Here is a 14,630-nt window from a genome sequence, read left to right on the forward strand (position 1 = left end):
CCCAGAGCACAAGTCTTCAGTAGAAGTGAAAGAAAAATGAGAAAAACATGAAAATTTATTATGTATATGAAATGCTTCTTGAAAAAAAAACTTTAAAATCTTTCATGCAGGATAACTCGGATGGATCATATAACAAAATATAATATCACATAAGCATAAGCATAAACATAACCAATTATTCATTGAGCAGCGGCACTCCCAACAGTCATTTCTTTGGATGGGTGACATCATAATGGACCTGTTTTGATTGGTCTCCATGGTAGCAGGAGCCAGCAGAGTAGTTACTGACCATTACTCCTGAGGAGAGTGCTGAGATAGGAGGTGTGGACTTTGTTGTTCATAGTATTTTGTATCTTTAGGTGAGAGGGTGTGATTTTGTTACACTTTCCAGAACTGGCTTTGGAAACTGAGGTAGGTGGTGATCTCACTCATTTCCCATTGATAAACCATAGATATCTTAAACCCAGCATTTCTAAAGTGCCACCTATTACCACTCCCTCCTTGAAACTTTCCTTATTCCTCACTTCCCTTTCATTACAGAGATATCATTACCATCCTCCTAATCACCCAAGCTCACTATAGAAATGTCATGTTTTTTTCTAAGCTTCCTTAACTCCCACAATCCAATTACTTACTAAAGTCTCTTGATATTTACTATCTCAAAAAATATTCTATCCACCTTTTGATTTTTCTAAACTTTCATTTTCAAAACTGATGAAATAGGCTTTAAACATCTTTACTCTGGACTATTACAATAATCTGATGGTTAATCGGCCTGTCACAAGCCTGTCTCTTGGTTCAAAGTCATCTTTAAGTGGGCCAGATCATGGCAGGTCCAGCCTTCTACTCAGGCCAGCCATTTATCTCCTTCAGCCGTGTAGGAAAGAATGTTGTCATCTATTTGGCCTGCAAAGCCCTTCATAATCTGATTTCCCATCTGCAAGCTCACTACCTCATATTCCCTCCCAAACACATATTTCCCAGGTTGAGAGTCATTAATATCATGGGTTGTATTTAGAGAAAGGTCCAAAGAGAGCATGCAATCCAATTCATGTTCTATTTTGTCAAATTGTGGCTCAGCAGATTTGTGTCTTGTCTATGGCCACACAGTTAATACATATCAGAGATCACAAAGTTCATACTCATCAGTGCTCTATCTCCCTTAGTTGAAGGATTAGGATCCCTCCTAATTGATTCAAAAAAACAACTTTCATGGAGTGCTGCTTTCTTTTATGAGCTGTTCTTGCTTAAAGTTAAAACAGATTCCTCTTAGACATGCAATTCTCTATGGTTTGGGGAATTTCACTTCATTTTATGCAGTAAGTCATTTTGAAAATGTAGGCATTGTATACATATTCACAGACATAGAAAAGGAAAATTTCACAAATGGAGAATAATAATTAATCAATGAACAGTTCCTAAATGCCTCCCATGTGTTAGCCACTGTACCAAATGGGGGCAAATAAACAGACAACTGAGAAGTGTTTATACTTGAATGACAAATATGAACATCAGAACCAGAGAAGCAGAAACTATCTCAAAAATAAACATTCCACATATGAGGCTTACCGAATCTTAATGTAGCCTTTCTTTCATGTGTACATTCTTTAGAATCAGGTCATTACCTTCTTTTCACATTGCATTATTTGACATGTTTAATAATTATTCCATTGATGTCAGTATTTTAGATTTTTTGTAGGTAATGCTGAATTTCATGTTCATTTCCCTGTGAGAGGTGGACACATGAGTACCACAGATTAGGATAATTTATTTTATCGCTTCAATATTTGTTGTTATTTTACATTATTCATTTTGCATTTTACCATCTTGATTTTGTATAATACATGAAGAGATGCTAGATGATTTCATTTAATTACTTCTTTTTACTAACATCTGATGGAAAAAAATAATTTCGTGAAATGTTTCCTCAGAAGAGCAATAGATTATCGTTGCTAAATAGAGATCCTGATACTTTTCATCCCTGTTGCTCTTAAAAACTGATTAATACTTGTTGCCTTTGGACATGCCCTATCTTGGTACAGAAATATATCTTTCAGACATGCTGAATTTCAAAATAGGTAATATTTTTCCTACAGGTTCAGCTTGATTCATACCAACAATTCCACAGAAACAGTGTTCTAATCTAAAATTCAGGTGGGTAGAAGTAATATGTAAGAAGTTATATTTCAAGTTTATTTGAAAGGCTTTGATCACACATGTGATGCAGTACACAGAAAGTAGTTTTTGTCCCCAGTGGGACAGTAGAAGTCTTCAGTAGAAGTGACAGAAAATAAATGAGAAAAATATAAAAACGTTATTATGTACATTAAATGATACTAGTAAGAAAAATTTAAGATCTTTGATGCTGAATAACTGATGGATCACATAACAAAATATAACATGACATAAACATAAACATAACATAATCATTCGTTGAGTAGCAGCACTCCCAACAGCCAGTTCTTTGGGTAGGTGACATCATACTGGACCTGTTTGGATTGGTCTCCATGGTAGCAGGAGTGGGCAGAGGTACTATTACTCCTGAGGATATGTTGGGATAGGAGGTGTGGACTTTGCTGTTTGTAGTATTTTGTACCTTCAGATGAGAAGGTGTGATATTATAGCTGCACTTTCCAGAACTGCTTTGGAAATTGAGGTAGGTGTTGATCTCAATAATTTCCATTGATACACTATAGGCATCTTAAACACAGTATTTTTAAAGCTTACCTCATTACCATTTTCCTCTCGAAGCTCCCCTAATCCTGATTTTTCTTTCCTTGTTCCAGTCTCCTACCAGGCCCACAAACTCACTGTAAGAATGTTATATCCATCCTCTCCTTTCTCACCCCCACATCCAATCAAATATGAAAAGTTGTCAACTTTTACCATATAAAATATATCCAGCTTTTGTTTCATTTTGTCCTACATTGTCACATAGTATTTATCCGCCTTATGTTGGGAAGGTGGTATTTGGCTTAGTTCTTCTCCTTGAACTTAATTTCAAATTTTTGTTAGGTAACAATTTTATCTCATTGATCATTGAGAGAGTAGATATTTTATGCTCAAAATTTTGAAAATGAACTCACCTTCCCTTTTCAGATCCTCCCCTATCCCTAACTTTCCTTTTATTTTTTAATACACTGTCTACATACCAGTTTCCCATTATCACAACTATTAAGTATGATCTTAGATCTAACCAATTGCCAAAAATTGTCAGATTTTTGCCATCTGCACTCTATCCATCCTGTGACTTTCTTCTCCTTCACTGTCACAACTTAGGTACAGGCCTCCTTCAGGTTCATTCTAAGCCATTCTATTAGCCCACTGAGTATTCTTACCCCTCCTCAAGTACATGCTCTTCTCAGCTGGATTCAAAGTAATTTTTGGAAAGGGCAGGTGCCAGATCATTCCTACCTCTTACTCAACACTATTGGCTTCCTAAAATTTTAAAGAATGACTACAAATCCATATTTGACATTTAAAGTTCTCCATAATCTGATTTTCTACCATCATATATCTCAACAAAAACAGAGACTGATAAGAGACATAGAACACTTTTCTGGTCAGAGTTACATTACACTGAGATAAAATATTGAAAGAGTTAAAGGTTCTTGGAGGACATGTTCAACCTATTGTTTTAAATTTTAGCAGAGTATCTTTTAGTTACTTGACCAAGATCTTATAGGTAATAAGTATAACTGCTGACTCCATCCTTAGCTTCAGGTATTAGGCAGCATTTGATTCTTAATAGAACTTAGGTAGCCTATAGCTTTATTTCTCCATTTCAGAAAAAGTGTTGCCTGATTCAGGCTTTCACTCTTGTGTAAAAAAAGTTAATAGTCTTCACCTGGAAGACTGCCATTTTGTGTTTTTTCTCTATTAATATGAACAAAACAAAAGCTGTGTTTTACTATGCCTTTAGTATAATTGAGAAATTTAGAAATTGTGTTTGTGCTCTCAAACAAAAGAACATATAATGCTACCAAGTATATTCAGTCAATGAACATGTCTCATATGCCTTATTTGTGTCAGACTCTTTGCTAAATATTGCACAAGAATATATAACATAAATGTAAATAAGACAGAGAGGTATTGACCCCAATGCACTTAAGTTTTCTAATCATAAGCAGAAACCCAGACTAGTATTAAACATGCAATAACTCTGATATCCACAGAAATGTTGTTAGTGATGTTAGTCATGATGTTAGTATCCTGCTCTAATATTGCATTAAGAAGTCTCATCTGTATGCTGCTCATTTCTTCTAATTTATACTGATTTTTTCTTGACTATTTTTTCTTTTTACTAAATCAACTACTTCTAATTGAATATACTTCAGAATATGAACAATTCAACTAAAATCTTAGTGTTTACATGATAATGAAAATGAGAATCTTATGTTTAGAATCTAAGATGTTCATCTAAAAGAAATGTGTTTGCATGTTTGTCTTTTAATGATTATATATGTGTGTTAGTGCTATATATGTGTATGTATATATAAATATATGGATGCATATATATCCATTAAATGTAGTGCCATATCCCCATTATGTTTGTCTAGAAATTCATCAGAGTTTCTATATTCATCCTTTTTGTATAATATACCAAATAATATAATAACCAAAAGAAATTCTGAATATGTAAGTTGAGTTACGATGAGTTTGTACTGAAAAAAAATTCTAGATGAGGAAGTAACTTCTATGAAAAGAATTTGAGTGTAGTCTTATGAATATATGTGCACACATGCTCTCTCTCAGGGATGATGTGCTCCAGCCACTGGCATGCATGGTCAAAGCAGAAATCCAACCTGTGCTTCCTGACACAGGAGCACGCTTTCTTACTCCCTGGGAGAATTAAGTTGAATCATTTAATTTTTATAGACTTCAGTTTTCTTATGAGTACAAAGAGTGTCAGACTGCATATCTCCTTTCTTTCAGACCTACCTTCTTGCTCCAGCATATTAATTCCATTTTGTGTCAAAAATAAAAATTAATAGCAGAAAAAGCCCTTTTTATTGGATTTGGATTTAAATGTTTTTCTTTCTATTCCAGGGATGTCAATGATGGAAATATCACCTTCAAAGATAGAAGATATCATGATCAATCAGAATGATGAACCTGGTGAGTTGAATTAAATTAATTTCTGCTTTTGAAGATTTAACTATATGATGTTTTAAAGGAGACTTAAATGAACAAGAAAACCCTAAGTTTTTCATTATGAGAGTCTACATTGAAAATAGAGGATGTTAGAGAAGTTAGGCTCCTTCTTTATTCATTTTTTGCTTTTTCAACATGACCAATTTTGTATATATATTCATTGGTAATGATTATGGGTTACCTAGTGAAGACAATAACAGTTTTATTTTCAAACCCTTTACATTCTGGAAATTCTGTTTAATTGACTTCTTATTTATGATCACTGATAAGCAATGCTTCTCTATTAATATGGTCGTGTTTTAGTTTTAAAAAAGCACCACAAAAATGTAAGTAACCCCAACTTTGTAATATTCCTTCATTCATTCAATTAACAGTTTAAAAAATATTATCTTAGAGAATTCCCTGACATTTTAAAAGTTCTAAATGTTTTGATATGATTCACATTTAAACTCTCGATCATTATAGATGAAACTGTTACCATCTATGTAAAAGATGAAAAGAAGCAGACAAAAGGAGGAAGGGACAAAACTATTATGCAGGAAAGTATTCATGATCAACAGGCATGGTGAGCTTTTTATGTTAGTTGAACTTTGAATATGATTGTTTAAATAAGTATAAAGATTTCTCAAGAAAATTCTACCTCAAAGAAAATATTACTTGCACATAAATAAATCATGCTGGAGGAAAATTCTTATATATAGCCATATCAAAGAGCATTTAAAACAGGATAGTCAGTGTTGCAAAGGTAGAAATGGCACTTAAATTCCATTATGATCCATTTTTTAAGTTGTCTGACAAAATCTGTTTATATGCTGATCAATTATAAGTCTTTAGATACTGTGAGTGAAAACAGATTATATCTTTTTATTTTTGCAGTAATGTTATTTCCAAAAATCCTTTGAGTTTAAAGAGAATGAATAATAGAGAAATTAGAATGCACTGATTAGATTGATTGGGTCTTCCCAAGGAAGGCTTGGGTTGAATTAGACTCCTGGAATTATGCTGCTTATACAAAATGAACATGGAAGGTTTTATATGATTATTGCACATGTATAAACTATATTGGATTTAACATGCAGTTTTTTATTGGGGGGGGGAAGAATATTAATTTAGAAAATAGTCTCTTGAAAGAGCATTCTTTATTCTTTAGAACAAATGTAATAGGGGCAGCTAGGTGGCGCAGTACATAGAGCACCAGCCTTAAATTCAGGAGGACCCGAGTTCAAATATGATCTCAGACACTTAACACTTCCTACCTGTGTGACCCTGTAACCCCAGCCTCAGGGGGAAAAAAAAAAAAAAAGAAGAACAAATGGAGTAGAAATGATATATTTTTATCTAAAGGGTATTGCTATGTCAAACCACCAAGCATGTGCTTTGGGAAACTAGTATCTTATAGAATTCCAAGATATTGAAAAAAATTAATAAATTCCAGGATATAACAACACATGATTTGTTCATTTGTTTAAAGGATACTAAACTCTTTGTTACACCATTTGTTTCGTTTTGCTTTTGTTGTTAGTAGTTTGCTATTGTCTTTTTCTGCTCACTATACAGAAGCAAAATAGAGTTAAAAGTCTTGCCCTGGCTCACACAGCTACTAAGTATCACACAGTACTAAGGTGCTAGAGTTGACCTCAGGTATTTCTGATTCCAGGCCTAGAACTTTATTTTCAAGGTCACATAGCTAGTCTCACATAAGCAAATAGCTTCAACAAAACTATGGTCAAAATATGCTAGATAGATGTTCATGTTTAAGAAACACATCTTAAAAACATAAACATAAAAAGTTTATTTTCTTTCAAAGAGTTCAGATGTGAAAGAAAATAAACATTTTTTAAAATTTTATTACAGCTTTTTATTTACAAGATATATGCCTGGGTAATTGTTCAGCATTGACTCTTGCAAAATCTTCTGTTCCAACTTTTCCCCTCATTCCCCCATCCCCCTCCCTACATGGCAGGTAGACCCATACATGTTAAATATGTTAAAGTATATGTTAAATACAACATATGTATACATATCCATGCAGTTATTTTGCTGCACGAGAAAAATCTGACTTAGACATAAGGTAAAAACAACCTGAGAAGGAAATCAAAAATGCAAGCAGACAAAAACAGAGGGAGTGGAAATGCTATGTTGTGGTTCTCGCTCATTTCCTAGAGTTCTTTTGTTGAGTGTAGCTGGTTTTCTTCATTATTGAACAAATGGAACTGATTTGGTTCATCTCATTGTTGAAGAGGGCCACGTCCATCAGAATTGATCATCATATAGTATTGTTGTTGAAGTATATAATGAGCTCCTGGTCCTACTTATTTCACTCAACATCACTTCATGTAAGTCTCTCTAGGCCTTTCTGGAATCATCCTGCTGGTCATTTCTTACAGAACAATAATATTCCATAGCATTCAAATACCACAGACATTCTCCAATTGATGGCCATTCATTCAATTGAAAATATACTTTTAAAGTTATTTCAGGTAAAAAAAAAAGCCTATGCATGAGAACTTTGATTTTCCTTTTTCATATGAAAGACTATTTTATTTTTTAAAGAAAAAAAATTTAGTTTTTTTTAATAATAGCATTTAATTTTTCCAAATGTATGCAAACATAATGGTCAACATTCACTTTTGACAAACATTATGTTCCAATTTTTTCTCCTTCCCTTCTTCCCCTCTCTAGACAGCAAGGAATCCAGCACAGGTTAAGATGTGCAATTCTTCTGAACATATTTCCATATTTGTCATGCTGAGCAATAAAAATCAGGTCAAAATTAGGGGAAAATCACTAGAAAGAAAAAAAAAACCAAGCAAACAAAAAACAAGGTGAAAATACTATACTTTGATCCACCTTTCATTTTCCATAGTTCTCTCTCTGGATACAGTTGGCATTTTCCATCACAATTCAATTGAAATTGTCTTGAGTCACCTCATTGTTGAAAAGAGCCAAGTCCATCACCGTTGATCATTATATAGTCTTCTATATAATATATTCTTCTTATATATATTATATTATTATATATTATGTCATATTATTAATATAATTATATATATTATATTCTATATATGTAATATGATAATATAAAATATTCTTATTACTATGTACAATGGTCTCTTGGTTCTAAGTCACTTTATTTAGAGTCAGTTCATATAAAAAACAATTTTATGTTAGACAATTCATTGGACTCAACAGTTTCTGGATTATTGTTCCTCTAGTCCCATTATTCCTTTCTTTGATGATTTAAGCACAGGATCATCTTTTAATGAGAACTATGCTGCCTAGTCCCATCACTCAAAATGTGTCTTTGAAATGCTTTGAAATTTGAGGTTCTTTCTTGCCACAGGAGAGGGAAAAAATGTTATTTGGCCATACATGAATGAAAGATCATGTTTCAGGGATGCACTATCAAGTAGAAATATGATTCTACAGCAGCAGATTTCTCAAAAAATTAGATTTGGCCAGCATGGAAGCAAGTGGAATGAATAGTGTCGTTCAGGTTGTGTCCTATCATTAAACAACAAAACAGAAATGGTTTGGGTTGGCAAGTGAGCTTGCATTGATATGAAGCTATCTTGTGGTCTTCCACGCAAAATGTAATGACCAATGTCAAGTAGCATTCATGTGTGTGGTAAAGTGAGGAATCTACCAGGCACTTCTTGACTCAGAATGGGCAACAATTTTAATCTCTGAATGACTTTGAATCATTTAATTTTTATGGACTTTAGTTTTCTCAGGAGTACAATGGGGCTAATAGTATGAATGGCTATTTTCTTTCTGCACTTTCTTCTAGCTTCTTCCTGTTTCATGTCAAAAATTTCAAAGCTTTCCTGACTCTTGACAGTGTGAGACCTGATAGTTAGAAATGCCCTTTCTTCTCAGTTCTCATGCTTTGTTTTAGGGTAAGCTTTCTCTACCTTGCTGATTTCTTTGCTATTCTAAAATTTCTACTTAAGATTTTTCAATAATCACATGTATTAAAGGTAAAGGATGAGTACAGAGGAAAATTGAATATATTACTTAGGTTCATATGTTTAAAATATTTAGTTTAATGACATAGATTGTCTTAGATTTCTTTGCAAAGGACTTTTCATGAAGTGATAGAAAAGATACTGCTAGAAATAACATTATGGGGGCAGCTAGGTAGTGCAGTCAGAGAGCACCAGCCCTGAAATTAGGAGGACCTGGGTTCAAATCTGGTCTCAGACAATTGCTATCTGTGTGGCCCTGGGCAAGTCATTTAACTCCAATTGCCTCAACAAAAAAGGGGAAAAAAAGAAATTTATCCAAGAAATAAAATCCAAAAATTTAACAATTGGGTTTATATTGAAATATTTTCCTTTCTATTTCAGGGAAAACAACAATGAAAATATTCCCACAAACACGGAAAGGGATGAGATCTACCACATGCACAAACCCAGTAAGTTGATTAAAATTATGTTCATATTTGTAATTTCATAATGCAATAGTCATTGGAGCAATGTGGCAATTTAAGCATATGTCAGTGAAATTATTATAAATGTCAGTAAAATCTTAAAGTTTGAAAGTTGGCTGAATGTGAAGAAGCATTCCCACACATGAATATTTAATTTCAGTGAGTTTCCAATTTACGAATATTTAACAAGAACCCTCCACCTACTGGAACCATTCAAAGGCTACTTTAGTTCCATTGCAATAGTCAATTCCAGCTGCTGACATGAAACTTGTTTTGCTACACATTTTTCATCATAACTGGTGGTCAAAACTTCCAGTATCATTGTTTTTGATTCTATGGTTTAATTTCTGTAACAAATAATTTGTGATATCCAACAATTCATTGTTGTGTATAATCATAGTGTCCAAAAAACAAAAGTCCTAGAACATTTTAAAATGGTTTATTTAGTCCTATTTGATTCTCTATGATACCATTTAAGGTTTGTTTTTGTTTTTTCAAAAATACTGAAATGGTTTGCCATTGCTAATTCCAACTCAATTTACAGATGAAAAGACCAAGATATACAAGGTTAAGTGACTTTCCCAGGGTCACAGAGACAGGTAGTGTCTAAGGACAGATGTGTATTCATATCTTCTTGATTCTAAGTTTGGGACTACCCAGATGCTCTAAATGGGAAATCCTTGAGAACTAATGCTGTGCTCCTTGTTCATCTTCAATTCCTTAGCATGCCTGATTTAAGTAGATGGTTTCTTTTATATCAGCTATAGAGATGACAATGAAAGTTTGTACTTTTAACCTATTAATACTTTTGAAATTATTTCTATTTGTCATAATTTATAGGCAATCTTTTTCTTTTTTTCTTTTTTCTTTATTTATTTTTATTAATTTTATAATTATACATTTTTGACAGTATATATCATGATTTTTTAAAATAACATTATCCCTTGTATTCATTTTTCCAGATTTTCCCCTCCCTCCCTCTATTCCCTCCCCTAGATGACAGGCAAACCCATACATTTTACATGTGTTACAGTATAACCTAGATACAATATATGTGTGTAAATCCAATTTTCTTGTTGCACATTAAGTATTAGATTCCGAAGGTATAAGTAACCTGGGTAGATAGACAGTAGTGCTAACAGTTTACATTCACTTCCCAGTGTTCCTTCTCTGGGTGTAGTTATTTCTGTCCATCATTGATCAGCTGGAAGTGAGTTGGATCTTCTTTATGTTGAAGATATCCACTTCTATCAGAATATATCTTCATACAGTATTGTTGTTGAAGTGTACAGTGATCTTCGGGTTCTGTTCATTTCACTCAGCATCAGTTGATGTAAGTCTCTCCAAGCCTCTCTGTATTCCTCCTGCTGGTCATTTCTTACAGAGTAATAATATTCCATAGCCTTCATATACCATAATTTACCCAACCATTCTCCAATTGATGGACATCCATTCATCTTCCAGTCTCTAGCCACTACGAAAAGAGCTGCCACAAACATTTTGGCACATACAGGTCTCTTTCCGCTCTTTAGTATTTCTTTGGGATATAAGCCCAGTAGTAACATTACTGGCTCAAAGGGTATGCACAGTTTGATAACTTTTGGGGCATAGTTCCAAATTGCTCTCCAGAATGGCTGGATTCTTTCACAACACCACTAGCAATGTATTAGTGCCCCAGTTTTCCCACATCCCCTCCAACATTCATCATTATTTGTTCCTGTCATCTTAGCCAATCTGACAGGTGAGTAGTGGTATCTCAGAGTTGTCTTAATTTGCATTTCTCTGATCAGTAGTGATTTGGAACACTCTTTCATATGAGTGGATATAGTTTCAACTTAATTATCTGAGAATTGTCTGTTCATATTCTTTGACCATGTATCATTTGGAGAATGGTTTGATTTCTTATAAATTAGGATCAATTCTCTATATATTTTTGGAAATGAGACCTTTATCAGAACCTTTAACTATAAAAATATTTTCCCAATTTGTTACTTCCCTTCTAATCTTGTTTGCATTAGTATTGTTTGTACAGAAACTTTTTAGTTTGATGTAATCAAAATCTTCTATTTTGTGATCAATAATGATCTCTAGTTCTCCTCTGGTCATAAATTCCTTCCTCCACAAGTCTGAGAGGTAGACTATCCTCTATTCCTCTAATCTATTTATGGTCTCATTCTTTATGCCTAAATCATGGACCCATTTTGATCTTATCTTGGCATATGGTGTTAAGTGTGGATCCATATCTAATTTCTGCCATACTAATTTCCAGTTTTCCCAACAGTTTTTTTCAAATAATGAATTTTTGTCCCTAATGTTGGTATCTTTGGGTTTGTCAAAGATTAGATTGCTATAGATGTACCCTTTTTTGTCCTTTGTACCTAATCTGTTCCACTGATCTGCCAGTCTATTTCTTAGCCAATACCAAATGGTTTTGGTGACTGCTGCTATATAATATAGCTTTAGATCAGGTACACCTAGAGGACCTTCATCTGACTTTTTTTTCATTAATTCCCTTGAAATTCTCGACCTTTTATTTTTCCATATGAACTTTGTTGTTATTTTTTCTAGGTCACTAAAATAGTTTCTTGGGAGTCTGATTGGTATAGCACTAAATAAATAGATTAGTTTGGGGAGTATTGTCATCTTATATTCGCTCGGCCTATCCACTAGCACTGGATGTCTTTCCAATTATTTAAATCTGACTTTATTTTTGTGGCAAGTGTTTCGTAATTTTGCTCATATAATTCCTGATTTTTCTTTCGTAGATGGATTCCCAAATATTTTATACTCTCAACATTTGTTTGGAATGGAATTTCTCTTTGTATCTCTTGCTGTTGCATTTTGTTGGTGATGTATAAAAATGCTGAGGATTTATGTGGATTTATTTTGTATCCAGCAACTTTGCTAAAGTTGTGAATTATTTCTAATAACTTTTTATTAGAATCTCTGGGGTTTTCTATAGGAAATCTTTTTCAATAATGTTTTCTTTGGGTTAAAAAAAGTCACATTGCATAAGTATAAGAGCCTTGAAGTATGGAAATTACTCCACTAATTCATACAATCATCAGCTCTTAAAAAAAAAAAAAAAAAACTACCAAAACTATTGTCTCATGGAACTGCCTGATATTTCCCAGAATTCCAAATGACTTGGCATTTCATATTGGAATAATTTTCACTGCAGATGAGCCTGAGGCATGTGGTACTGTGGAGATGAATGATAAAGTAAATCAATCAAACTCTGAACAAATTGAGAGGATGATTTCTGAGGAAGGTGGGGGTGATCAGCATGTATGGTGAGTTCTATTTCAGCTTATATTTGAATACAGTCATTTTTAACAAGTACAAAAATGTCTCAAGGAAAAAAGAAGTGAAAATATATCACCTGAAATAATTCTAAAGAAAAACTCAAAAGGTCAAAATGAATTTAGCATTTAAAATTTAAGGGACACTACATTAGGTGGCAATGACACAAAACTTCCATGGCAATCCATTTTGACATGGGCTGAACTAATGGATATCTATTTACATTTTGATAAATTATAAGGCCTCAACTATAATCAGCCACTCAATGGAATTTCATTGTTCTGCAGGGTTATTTTCAAAATTTTTTGAATTCAAAGAGAATAACCATGCTGTTGCTTGGGCAAATTGGGTCTTACCATAGAAGGCTTAGGAGATGGTTGTAGTTTAAATTAAGCTCCTGAACTAGCAATTGAATCAAAGACACTTAACAACTATGATATATCTCTTACCGACTGGGTATTCCTAGGAAATTCCGAGGCAGCCACTATTTAGGGAAGGATATCTTAACAAATGAGAATATATTGATAAAGCCTTACATAATCCAGGCTATAGGGACTCATAAGAAGCCAAACTCAATGAGATCAAATGGCACTACCATCCATATTCAAGAAATATGTTTGAATTCCTTCAAAAACTAAAAGCAAATTTGCTAGTCACAAAATTGAGAAAAAAGTATTATTTTTCCAAGTAAATTCTGTATTGGAAGAACTTTAGTTTTCTCTTTCTAAATGGGTGAGGTATTTGTTTCAGATGAGTTCACTCAAACTCAAGGAAACATTTTTAGATCATCCTTTTACTAGTCATTTTAACTCCTTCCTTGTCTCAAGGAGGCTTGGGATTTAAGCACAAAGCACTACTCTAGATTATATAAAAGTATACCCATCCCAACAGAGGTAGTTCCTCACAGTATAATGACAATTGGTTTTTATGAATCGGGTCAATATCATTTGGCCATGATGGAATAATGTTACTCCAGTTATAGTCTATGGGAATAGAATATGGCCCAATCTAACTGATGCCCCAAAACAGAAAGAATTAGATAGTATGGAAATACCAAGACAGATACCTATCTTGGAAAAAAAAAAGATGAGACAGAATTTGAATTGATATTAAAACCTCACAGATGAGGAAATATATTCTACCACTGAAGACTGAGTGTCTACCCTCAAATTAATTTTTTTAAAAAAAGGATCAAATACACATTGAGGTCAAATGATTCATTCAGTGTTTAAGAAAAGAAAAAGACATGGAAGAGACAGCACTGGACCATGTATATCCAAAATCATAAGACCACCTTCCAAAAGTCACTCTGGGTGACTTTTGAGTGAATCTCTTAATATCTATGGGTCCTGGAGTTAACTCCTGGATATAATTGGGTTGGCTGTCAGATTGTATGGCCACACTCTTTCTGACCTTTCTCCTCTAGAATATTATTCTTAGTCTAGATCTCAAAGCCAAAACTTTCAGCTTCATGAGACATCAGAGCAGAAATAAGCCCTTTCCTTAATTTCCAAGCTTTATTTTATAAAAGTCCTCCCAAAGTTCTAACACTCATGCTTCCTCCTTTGGATTTCTAAAAATCAGAATTCCATTGGTCAATATCCATATAGTCAGAATGAATGTTTCAAAGGTAAGAAATGTGACTAGACTACAGAGATAAGTAGATATTTTAAGAACAGAAATTTAAAACAGATTGTTGGAGTCATATAGACTGACTCTCACAGAATTAACAGACTTCTTT

General features: G+C 33.5%; 1 protein-coding gene across 16 annotated transcripts in view; it reads left to right on the top strand.

The window, feature by feature from the left end:
* The first annotated feature begins 256 nt into the window (after positions 1–256).
* The window catches only part of LOC141561433 (uncharacterized), a 34,043-nt gene continuing 19,669 nt past the window's right edge, over positions 257–14,630 (top strand). For 14 of the 16 annotated variants that reach the window (XR_012488054.1, XR_012488053.1, XR_012488052.1 and 11 more), the window contains exons 1-5: positions 2,532–2,656; positions 5,050–5,118; positions 5,620–5,719; positions 9,504–9,571; positions 12,768–12,879. Coding sequence is in view for 12 of the 16 variants with exons in the window: in XM_074300978.1 (XP_074157079.1) it covers positions 5,052–5,118; positions 5,620–5,719; positions 9,504–9,571; positions 12,768–12,879 (347 nt within the window). In the remaining 4 variants the exon portion in view is untranslated. Of the gene's footprint in view, positions 412–2,096; positions 2,155–2,531; positions 2,657–5,049; positions 5,119–5,619; positions 5,720–9,503; positions 9,572–12,767; positions 12,880–14,630 lie in introns of those variants that run through there. The other 2 variants (XM_074300980.1, XM_074300979.1) reach the window with 2 other exon arrangements.

This window comes from Sminthopsis crassicaudata, chromosome 3 (assembly GCF_048593235.1).
Source record: "Sminthopsis crassicaudata isolate SCR6 chromosome 3, ASM4859323v1, whole genome shotgun sequence".
In the NCBI taxonomy this organism is placed as follows: Eukaryota; Metazoa; Chordata; class Mammalia; order Dasyuromorphia; family Dasyuridae; genus Sminthopsis; species Sminthopsis crassicaudata.